We start from the raw sequence: 11,493 nt of genomic DNA on the forward strand, positions 1-11,493 counted from the left end.
CCAGCTCTCGGCGCCATCACTCGGTGCCGGTGCCACCGCTTGGTGCTGGTGCCAGGTGTCGCTCCTGATGGTGGTGCCAGGTGCCGGTGCCAGGTGCCGGTGCCAGGTGCCGGTGCCGCCGCTCGGTGCCGCCGCTCGGTGCCGCCGCCAGGTGCAGGTGCCGGGTGCCAGGTGCCGGTGCCAGGTGCCGGTGCCAGGTGCCGGTGCCGCCGCTCGGTGCCGGTGCCAGGTGCAGGTGCCGGTGCCAGGTGCCGCTCCCGGTGCCAGCTCCCGGTGCCGCCGCTCGGTGCCGCCGCCCGGTGCCGGTGCCAGCTCCCGGTGCCGCCGCTCGGTGCCCTCAGGCACTTCCCTCATGAGGGGCGGCGACACGTCACCGCATGGGCGGGGCCTGGGGCGGGGCCGCGCAGGCGCCGTGTGGCCCCGGCGGCGGCAGGGGCGGGGCCGCGCAGGCGCAGTGCGGCGGGCAGGGGGCGGACGCGGGCGGGCGCCGCCGCCGCCATGAGCAAGGGCCCGGGGCCGGAGCCAGGCCCGGAGCCGGGCCCGGAGCCGCAGCCGCTCCGCCACGGCGACCCCGCCGAGCCGGGGCCCGCCGCCCCCGGCGGGCTCTTCGCCTGGCTGCGCGGGCGCTGCCTGGGCCGCGGGGCCGCCGTGGACCCGGCGCGGGACACGTTCGGCGCCATGACCGGGCTCTACGGCGCCATCCAGCCCGCCGACTCCGTGTCCCTCAGCACCCGCACGCACGGCGCCGTCTTCAACCTCGAGTACTCGCCCGACGGGTAGGTGTGCTGGATCCCGGTGGCGCCGTGCCCGGGATCCCCGCCCAGGTGTGCCCGGGATCCCCGCCAGGTGTGCCCGGGATCCCCGCCCAGGTGTGCCCCGGGCTCCTCCCCGCCCAGGTGTGCCCGGGGTCCCGAGCCCGTTCTGGTGGCCAGGTGTCATTGCTGTCTGCATCAGCAGCACCCCTGGGCTGTGCTTTAGATGACTGGGGCACATACCTGGTGTCAGGTGTCGCACTGTGCTCCTTCCACCTCACCTGCGTGCAGCGGGGCCCCTCCCTGTCCAGGAGGAGGGGGCCGGGGTGACAGCCCTGCTGAGGAGCTGCGCGGGGCCCCCAGGTGCTGATGAATCTGTGCTTTGCAAGGTTTTAACGAAAAAAAACCCCTGGTTTGCAAAAGAGCAAGGAGATAGTGCAGGTGAACCTTGGATTCAGTGTTACCTGTCCTGCCTCAGAGCGCCTGGAAGGTGTGGGCAGAGGGACCAGCGGCACAGGGAACCTGTGGCAGCTGCTGGGGGGCAAAGCCAGCACAAAGGAGGGGCTCTGTGCTTTGTGCTCTGCTCCAGGGTTTTGTGCCCTGCCCCAAAGGTGGGGTTTTGTGTCCTGCCCCAGGTGAGGGGTTTTGTGCTCTGCTCCAAGTGAGGGGTTTTGTGTCCTGCCCCAAGTGAGGGGTTTTGTGCTCTGCCCCAGGTGAGGGGTTTTGTGCTCTGCCCCAGGTGAGGGGTTCTGTGTCCTGCCCCAAGTGAGGGGTTTTGTGTCCTGCCCCAGGTGAGGGGTTTTGTGTCCTGCCCCAAGTGAGGGGTTCTGTGTCCTGCCCCAAGTGAGGGGTTTGGTGCTCTGCTCCAAGTGAGGGGTTCTGTGTCCTGCCCCAAGTGAGGGGTTTTGTGTCCTGCTCCAGGTGAGGGGTTTTGTGTCCTGCCCCAAGTGAGGGGTTTTGTGTCCTGCTCCAGGTGAGGGGTTTTGTGTCCTGCCCCAAGTGAGGGGTTTTGTGTCCTGCTCCAGGTGAGGGGTTTTGTGTCCTGCTCCAGGTGAGGGGTTTTGTGTCCTGCTCCAGGTGAGGGGTTTTGTGTCCTGCTCCAGGTGAGGGGTTTTGTGTCCTGCCCCAAAGGTGGGATTTTGTGTCCTGCCCCAAGTGAGGGGTTTTTGTTCTGCTCCCTGCAGCTCCGTGCTGACTGTCGCCTGTGAACAGACTGAGGTCCTGCTCTTTGACCCGATCTCCTCAAAGCACATCAAGACTCTCTCTGAAGCTCACGAAGACTGTGTGAATAACATCAGGTGGGTCAGGAGGGACGTTTGGACACGCTGTGCAATGCTTAATAGCTGCAATTTAAATCTCACTCTGCCGCTTCCTTGGGATAGAGCTGGAAGTAGCAGGACTCCAAATCCACCACTGTTTTTATCACATAGTGTTTTTCCTTTTAAATTCAGGGGTTTTGAGTTGTTCTGGTTCTGGGAATAGATTTTGAGGTGTGAATTTAGGGTGTCTTCTAACAATATTGCAGCTGCTCTTCACTCAGATTCTCAAGGCAAAAAAACCCCACTCCAGAACCCCAGAACAACAGCCACCAAAAAACTTCAACCAAGAAATAAACCCAAACAAAAAAACCCCAGGAAAGCTGTAGAAAATTCTGAGTGTTTTCACTCAGAAGAGCCAGGTGTGATGTGGGGTGCCACGTCCACCAGATGAGCTGATGCTTTTCACACAAGACTGATGTTTTACATCAGCGGGGCATGTGTCAGGAGAGCTGGATTGAAATGTCTGTGTGACACAGGGGAACTGACCTCTGCTCTGCACACACTTTCTGCACCTGGAGCCCTGTCCAGGTTAATCACTGCAGCCCTGCAGGGGTTCCTCGTGGTCACCAGAACTGATCACTGCTTAAAGTTTGGGGTTCTTCCCATGGTGCTTGGTTGTTGTTGCTGCCTCTGCGTGGAGCAGCTCTGGGCCTAGATTTGGATGGGGGTGTTGCTCCTTTGACCTCAGGCAGGGCTCTTCTTAGTGGAGTGCCTTCATGAATGGATTCCAGACGTGACCCAGTGTGCCCTGTCCTTCTGGGATGGAAGGCATGAACTCCAGTGCTGCTCACCTTTGACCTGCACAGCGCAGACTCAGTGATCTCGTCGCTCATGTTCGGGCTGCCCGTGTTGCTGCCTGCACAAACCAGGCCTCTTCCTCACTCGGTGCTTTTGGGAAGCCTTGCATCTGCTTCAGGAGCCTCTGGGCTCTGTTAGTTCTGCTGGATTCCTGGCTGTGCTGCTGCCAGCCCCAGCGAGCTGGGCGCTGTGCACAGGGGAGCAGACTGAGCTGCCGCGGGGGTTCTGTCTCAGCACGAGCTCCTGTGCGGCTGGCACACGAGTCATGGGCACACAGACCCCCTAAAAACCCCAAACCAAACCAAAATGGGCTGTGCCTCTGTGTTAGCTCCACAGGCACTCTTCAGAGGGGTTTGCTGGGGCTGCTCTCTGTTTGGGCTTGTCCAGAGGGGTTTGTTGGGGCTGGTTTCTCTGAATTGGCTAGTCCAGAGGGGTTGGGGCTGCTTTCTCTGTTTTGGCTAGTCCAGTGGGGTTTGTTGGGGCTGGTTTCTCTGTTTTGGCTTGTCCAGAGGGGTTTGTTTGGGCTGGTGTCTCTGTTTTGGCTCATTCAGAGGGGTTTGTTTGGGCTGGTTTCTCTGTTTTGGCTCATCCAGAGGGGTTTGTTTGGGCTGCTCTCTGTTTTGGCTCATCCAGAGGGGTTTGTTTGGGCTGGTTTCTCTGAATTGGCTAGTCCAGAGGGGTTTGTTTGGGCTGGTGTCTCTATTTTGGCTAGTCCAGAGGGGTTTGTTGGGGCTGGTTTCTCTGTTTTGGCTAGTCCAGAGGGGTTTTTTGGGGCTGGTCTCAGTTTTGTCTAGTCCAGAGGGGTTTATTGGGGCTGCTCTCTGTTTTGCTCATCCAGAGGGGTTTGTTTGGGCTGGTTTCTCTGTTTTGGCTCATCCAGAGGGGTTTGGGCTGGTATCTCTCTTTTGGCTAGTCCAGAGGGGTTTGCTGGGGCTGGTTTCTCTGTTTTGGCTCATCCAGAGGGGTTTTTTGGGGCTGCTCTCTATTTTGGCTAGTCCAGAGGGGTTTGTTTGGGCTGCTCTCTGTTTTGCTCATCCAGAGGGGTTTTTTGGGGCTGCTCTGCTCTCTCAGGCTGGCTGTCTGTCCTGCTGGCCCTGCAGGGCCCCCTGAGCTGCTGTTCCTCCTGCCAGGTTCCTGGATAACCGTCTGTTCGCCACGTGCTCCGACGACACCACCATCGCGCTGTGGGACCTGAGGAAGCTCAACAGCAAGGTGTGCACGCTGCACGGCCACACCAGCTGGGTCAAGAACATCGAGTACGACACCAACACCAGGCTGCTGGTCACCTCGGGCTTCGACGGCAACGTCATCATCTGGGACACCAACAGGTACGGCGCGGGCTCTGCGGGCAGCCAGGGCCAGGGAGGAGATGAGAACCTTGACTCCATGCTCCAGAAGGCTGATTTGTTTTATTGTGTTAAAAATGCTGAACTAAAACTGTACTAAAAGAATAATAATAAAAAAAAATCATCAGAAGGCAAAACAAAAATAGAATAGAATGAATAACTAAGTCTTGTAACTGACCTAAAAGTCTGAACAGCTGGACTGTGGTTGGCCATTAATTAAAAGCAACCACATGAGACCAATCACAGATCCACCTGTTGCATTGCACAGCAGCAGATAATCATTATTTGCACTTCATTCCTAAAACCCTTCAGCTTCTCGAGAGAGGAAAATCCTGACAAAAGGATTTTCATGAATTATATCTGTAACAGTGCGGGGCTGGGCTGCCACGTGGCCCCTGTGCAGCACAGGCACAACAGCTCAGGTGCACCAGGCCTTCCCTGCAGGAGGCAGAGCCTCTGCCACTGTGGGACACGAAATGATGACACGCTCACCGGTGCTCTCAAGGTGAAGAAAAAAGGGGAACGTCTATTTTCTGACTCCAACATTTACAGTTTTCTGAAAGTGACAGTGTGTGCTCTTTGCCAGGATGGGGGGAGAGATGAGAATCTTGACTCCATGTTCAGAAGGCTGATTTGTTATATTATGGCATATATTATATTAAAATGCTGTATTAAAACTATACTAGAAGAGCAGAGAGAAAGGATCCATCAGAAGGCTGGGCAGGAACAGAAAGGAATGAATAACAAAGGCTGTGACTGAGCAGAGTCTGAGCCAGCTGCATCCTTGATTGGCCATTAATTAGAAACACCTCCATGGACCAGCCCCAGATGCACCTGCTGCACCCCACAGCTACATTTCACCCCACAGTTACATTTCATTCCTGAGGCTGCTCAGCTTCTCAGGAGAAGAGAATCCTGGCAAAGGATTCTCATAAGCATATCGTGGTGACAGCAGTAGACTGGAGGGTGGCAGTGCCACCTCCCCAATGACGCTGGACAAACCAACAGTCCATCAGATTCCTCCTCCATAAAGGAATGCAAAACAATGAGTTATTTACAGAAAGTGTGTGAGAAAGTTCATTAAGAGAATGTTAACATCTGAAGGCTTAGAAAATCTTAAAAATCAGGGCGACAAGCCTCCCAGAGCAGGGCTGCAGCGTGCTCTGAAACACTGGGATGAGTGCAGAGCCCTGACCAAGAGCTTGCATCGCCTCTCTGGCAATAGAAATGGCCAGAAAGGAGTTTCTCTTGCAGGACATGGTTCTTCCTTCCAACGAAGGTTCCATCATTGCTGTAGTTGTGGGGAGATGTGACTTCACCCATTCCAAATAAAAAGCAGGATAAAGACAGCGCTTGAAAAAAAAAGGTTTTGGAGTATGTCACCACAACATTTACTTGAAAATCCTTTGCCAGGATTTTCTTCTCCTGAGAAGCTGAAAAACATCAAGAATTAAATGTAAACAATAACTCTCCTGCTGTGGGATGCAGCAGGTGCATCTGGGGTTGGTCCATGGAGGTGTTTCTAATTAATGGCCAATCAAGGATGCAGCTGGCTCAGACTCTCTGGTCAATCACGAACCTTTATTATCCTTCCTTTCTTTCCACTTTACTTGCCAGCCTTCCCATAAAATCCTTTCTTCTATTCTAATATAGTTTTAATATAATATATATCATAACATAATAAATCAAACCTTCTAAGACATAAAATCAGCATTCTCATCTCTTCCCCCGTCCTGGTACCCCTGTTAACACCACCACGGGGGTGAACAAAATGGGTGGTGCTGGGCACACCCTGCACCCTTGTGGGCACCACCAGGGCCTCGAGCTGCAGCTGACCTCAGCCCGTGCCGTGCTTGTCTGGCTGCCCAGGTGCACGGAGGATGGGTGTCCCCACAAGAAGTTCTTCCACACCCGTTTCCTGATGCGGATGAGGCTGACGCCAGACTGTTCCAAAATGCTGATCTCCACCTCCTCTGGCTACCTTCTGATCTTGCACGACCTCGACCTGAACAAGTCTTTGGAGGTTGGCAGCTACCCGATCCTCCGGGCCAGGAGGACCACGTCGAGCTCAGGTGAGGCGTGGCGGGCTGGGGGCTGTTCTGTGGCTGCCCACCTGTGCTGGGCCACCCGTGGGCTCACCTGTCTGGTGTGTTCGCAGACATCACGTCGTCAGGCTCCTCTGGCCCTCGAGCTGTGGGCTCACCCTGCCACCAGAACAACTCGGGGCCGCCCTCTGAGAAAACCTTGTCACGGCCCTCCCAGCGAGAAGGTAGGAGCAGATCCCTCAGCAGAGAGAAAAATGAAAAGAAAGCCTGGAGTTTGATTTTCTGTACCCAAAAGAGGCCAGGGTACAGTCGTGAGGAACTGCTTTTTTGTCCTGTGTTTTTTAAAGAGTGGTGTTGCTGAGACTTGTATTAAAACAGTGAAATCTCATTGCACACCACAGCTTGGGGATCTAATCAGGTTTTATGTTGAGAGATCTGGTAAAAGTCAAAAGATCTCTATTTTATGTTAGCGTGTTGTTGTTTCATGGAGGTGCTCCATTCTCCCTGTGTTTTTCCTTGAACAAAGTTTGTGTGAATGTTCCTTTGGGGAGAAATCCAGAGAATGAGCATGAGCTTGGCAAATGGGTGAATACTTTGTGCGTCCCTTGTAATTTGAAAGAATGTAATGTTAATTTTTAGCTACTCGTGGTTGTGAGATGAAGCATAGTGCTGAGGGGAGACTTACTTGGATGCCAGGGAGGTGAGGGAAGAAGGGAGGAAAGCTGCAAGCTGAGCAAGTTGGAAGGAATTTGGGGAGCACGTCCTACAAGTCTGAGAATCAGCAAATCCTATGAAAGCCTCACTCTTCAGGTTTTGCTGTAGTGAGGAGCATGAGTGTAGTGCAATCAATGTAATAAATAAATTTTGCTGTAACGAGGAGCGTAAGTGTGGAACATTAGTGTAGTTCTCAGTGTGGTGGGTTCAGTGCAGGTCCTGGCACTCAAATTTCACAAAAGGGAGCTGTGTGAGGTGGGGACTGAGCCCCTGGGAGTTGGCTCAGGGTTGCTGTGACCCTCTGAGTTTCCCTGTCCTGGAGGTGCAGTCTGAAGGTGTGAGCCCATTTCACAGCAGGACTGGTGAGGGAGCTGCAGGTGCATTTCACTGAGACTCACAGTCAATTCCCTTGCAGGGGGATCACCTAGAAACAGCCTTGAGGTGTTAACACCAGAGGTTCCTGGAGAAAGAGACCGTGGCAACTGCATCACGTCCCTGCAGCTGCACCCCAAGGGCTGGGCCACGCTGCTGCGCTGCTCCAGCAACACGGACGACCAGGAGGTAACAGCCTGCCTCGTGCTCTTCGTTCAAATACGGGCTCTTGGTGGTTTTTCTTAAGTGGGCTTCCTGGTAGAAGCTGCTTCAAGCCTTTTCCTTGATGCAGGAAGTCGTAAGGCCAGCTGCAGCTCAGCTGCAAGCTGCAGATTCTGCTCCTCTGACTTGAGCAGCAGGAGGCAGTAGTGCCGGACCAATAATAAATGTTTTAGTTGCTTTGATTGCTGATGTAAATTGAGGTTCACTTGGTTTTGGGGGATTTTTTTGCGTGGAGGACGGAGTGGAAGCTTAGCAGATTGGTTGTAGATTTTAATGCTGGCTCTGCAGCAATCAAACTGCTGTGCAGCACAGAATTTCTGTAACATGCAGAATCTTACACCGGGTCACTCAGCACTGATGATTGACTGAGTTATAATGTCTCTGAGTCCCAGAGTCTGCCTTACTCTGTTTTATTAATATCCATTGGTACTTTCCCTGTTGTGGTTATTTCGGAAGGGTGCATGAAACAGAGCTAGGAATGCTTCTCTTGGGGCTGAAGTGGAATCAACACAATATGAACTTTGTCATTGATTTTTATTTTAGATTTGGTCTGATATAAATAATGAGATGACAGGCAGGGATCCTTCATGTGTCTCACAAATAACAAACTGGCTGCAGAGCTGTTCATAACCCTCATTCAAAAATCTGTTACCTGGTAACAGATTCTTCATCTTCATTCGTTCTTGATCTTGAGGCTAGAATGAATCTTGCTCCCAAGATTCCATCCTTTTTGAAGTCAAAGGCATAAAATGCCAGTGGTCTGCTCTGGAGTACAGCCAGCTGAATCTGACTTTATAGACTTAATTTAAGTATTTACTAAATTAGAGCAGGTGCCTGGCCAAAGGATTAGGCCTCTCTCTCTGCAGATGAAGCCTAGACTGGAAGGATTATATCTAGCACCCATGTAATCAGCATGGCAGCTGTAGGGCTGGGCAGCTGCTCTGCTTGGGCCCCTCACAGGCAGGGAGACGCCGAGGCCGTGGCTGCTCTGGGTGCTCCTTGAGGAGCAGGTCCCTGCCGTGCCTTTACTGCTCACACGAGTGTGCTCTTTGCAGGGCAGCCAGGACGAGGGGAGAGAGGAGAATCTTGACTCCGTGTTCCACAAGGCTGATTTATTATATTATCATATATATTATATTAAAAATGCTAAACTAAAACTATACTAGAGGAACAGAGAGAAAGGATTCATCAGAAGGCTGGACAGGAACAGAAAGGAATGAATAACAAAATCTTGTGACTGACCTAGACAGTGTGGACAGCTGGACTTTTATTGGTTATTAATTAAATTAATAAATAATACATAAAAAATAAATACATTAAAATAATACATTAAAAAATAATGTAGAAACAACCAGCGTGGATTAATCAAGGAAGCACCTGTGGCATTCCACAGCAGCAGGGAGTTATTGGTTACATTTCATTCCTGAGGCTCCTCAGCTTCTCAGGAGAAGAAAATCCTGGCAGAAGGATTTTCATGAAATATGTCTGTGACACACGAGCTGCTGTCACCCGTGGAGGTGCAGGGGGAGGGAATGTGTGTTTGCAGTGCCTTACTTCTCTTTCAGTGTCCCTTTCTCTGCCTCTCCCTTTAGTGGACTTGTGTCTATGAATTCCAGGAAGGAGCCCCGGTGCGCCCCGTGTCCCCGCGCTGCTCCCTGCGCCTGACTCACTGCATCGAGGAGGCCAACGTGGGCCGGGGCTACATCAAGGAGCTGTGCTTCAGCCCCGACGGCCGCATGATCTCGTCGCCGCACGGCTTCGGCATCCGCCTGCTGGGCTTCGACGCGCACTGCAGCGAGCTGGTGGACTGCCTGCCGCGGGAGGCCAGCCCCCTGCGGGAGATCCGCTCGCTCTACTCGCACAACGACGTGGTGCTCACCACCAAGTTCTCCCCCACGCACTGTCAGATCGCCTCGGGGTGCCTTAGCGGACGCGTCTCCCTCTACCAGCCAAAGTTCTAGGCACGGCAGCGGCCCCCGCGCGTGGGCGTTGCTCCTGGGTTTTCCTCCAGCTGAGTGGAAGCGTGCTCTCTCCGAAACCTCTGAGCCCAGAGGAGGCCACGGCTGACGTGGAAGGATTTTTCAGGCCAGCACCGTGAGGATCCTGCGTCCAGAGCTCTGCTCCTGCTGATCCCGTGCCGTCGGGCTGCTGTCCTGCTGTGTTTGTACCCTGATACTTGATTGTTTCCTTCAGCACAACTCCCGTGGGCTGCTCGGAGCAGCGCGGAGGGGCACGGTGCCCAGGTACCTCCTGTGCCACAGGAGCTGGACTGCCTCACCTCTGCTTCCTCTTGTGTCGCTGAAGCAACTCTGTGGTGATTGGTAGATAATGGACTGCTTGTCTGCGTAAGCAACACGGTTAGTTACTCTCACCAAAAAAACAAACAAAACAAAAAAAACCCAAAAAAAAAAGAAAAAGGAATTTTGCTCTCATTTCTATGTTAATGTGGTTGCCATTGGCTGGAAAAATGAGTCACGGCGTGGCTGAGGCTGGCAGGGCCACTGGAGGTCACCCAGGCCCACCCCTGCACAGGCAGGCTCCCCTTGAGCCCCCCCCTCAGCACTAGGGAGGACCCTGGCCCGAGGATCTCTCTGGGTTCATGCAGCAGGGCAGCTCCGGCCCCTCCTCTGCCAGCTCTCTGCTCCAGGGGGCTTTCCACATCTGAATCATGGTGGCTTTTTGCTGATGTTTGGTTATTTCCCACCTGGCTGTTTTTCCACACACACCTGCCTGCACTCTGTCTGTGGGAGAGGTTCATATGGGTGTGTCCCTGGTGTGGCCAGGTGAGCCTTCCTTCACGTGTGCTGTCAGTCTGGGAGGGGATTAAAAGCAAAGCTGTGCACAGTGAGGTCTGCCTGGGTCCAGCCAGGCTTGGAACACTACTGCTCTCCCTGCTGAGAGGCTCTGGAGGAGAGGCTGTATGAGGAGCAGCCGAGATCACCTGGTTTGTTCAGCCGGGAGGAGTCTGAGGTGAGATCTCGTGGTGCTCCTGAGCATCCTCCTGTGGGGCAGGTACTGATCTCTTCACTGCTGTGACAGGGACAGCACCAGGGCATGGCTGGGGCCGGGCCAGGGCAGCTCAGGCTGACATCAGGAAAGGTTCATCCCTGAGGGTGCTGGCACTGCCCAGGCTGCCCAGGGGATGGGCACGGCCCCGAGGCTGCCAGAGCTCCAGGAGAGCTTGGACAGCACTCCAGAGATGCCCAGGGTGGGATTGCTGGGGGTCTGTGCAGGGCAGGGGTGGCACTGGGTGATGCTGGTGTCCCTTCCAGCTCAGGGGATTCTGTGGTCACACCTGGAGAACGAATGCCAGATTTCAGCCCTCGAGTTAGTAGAGCTAACCTTGTAAGTGCACAGGTGTTGTACATCAGTTCATAACCTTCTCATCGCTTACGCGTTCCAAGATGAGGGTCTGTTAGTATTTCACTGAAGTTTTGCAGACTAGTCACACACTCAGTTCAGCAGGGAACTTCACCTGAAAGGACTGTCACCTGCTGGCGTTCAGGTACGCTCTCTCTGGCTCAGCAGAGCACACTTGTTCAAAGCTGACACTTACAAAGCCTTTTGCAAAACGTTTTTGGGGATAAAGACAACATTTATGGACGTGAGGGAGCTGGGAAGGTTAAGCCTGAGGACTCTCCTGTAGCTTTGTATTTATTTGGGTAGCATACCCAGCTGCTGGTGCAGAAATCCTTGAAACTAAAGCCTCCTCTGCATTATGAGAGAAGAAAATCCCAAGTTTGCTCTTTTGGAGAATTTCTTTGGTAATACAAAGCCTTCAGTTTTGTGTGTTGGGCAATCTGAGGGCAAGCATCCCTCCTGCTGGCGTGGGGCAGGTGGGTGTGCCGGGTCGAGGCAGCGCTCAGCCTGGGCTGTGGCTGAGCAGGGAGCGTGGGGACGAGCACGGCACGCGGGCTTTGTGTGC

General features: G+C 54.0%; 1 protein-coding gene across 2 annotated transcripts; it reads left to right on the forward strand.

Moving 5' to 3' along the window:
• The first annotated feature begins 467 nt into the window (after positions 1–467).
• DCAF10 (DDB1 and CUL4 associated factor 10) lies at positions 468–9,985 on the forward strand. 2 transcript variants are annotated; one of them, XM_038125936.1, is made up of 7 exons: positions 468–776; positions 1,937–2,050; positions 4,000–4,197; positions 6,085–6,287; positions 6,374–6,484; positions 7,390–7,535; positions 9,161–9,985. In XM_038125936.1, the coding sequence occupies exons 1-7, from the start codon at positions 499–501 to the stop codon at positions 9,527–9,529; spliced, it is 1,419 nt and encodes a 472-aa protein (XP_037981864.1). In that variant the 5' UTR covers positions 468–498; the 3' UTR covers positions 9,530–9,985. The 2 variants fall into 2 exon arrangements, with proteins under 2 accessions (XP_037981864.1, XP_037981865.1); XM_038125937.1 differs by having other exon boundaries at positions 9,185–9,985.
• Positions 9,986–11,493: the final 1,508 nt, after the last annotated feature.

This window comes from Motacilla alba, chromosome Z (assembly GCF_015832195.1).
Source record: "Motacilla alba alba isolate MOTALB_02 chromosome Z, Motacilla_alba_V1.0_pri, whole genome shotgun sequence".
In the NCBI taxonomy this organism is placed as follows: domain Eukaryota; kingdom Metazoa; phylum Chordata; class Aves; order Passeriformes; family Motacillidae; genus Motacilla; species Motacilla alba.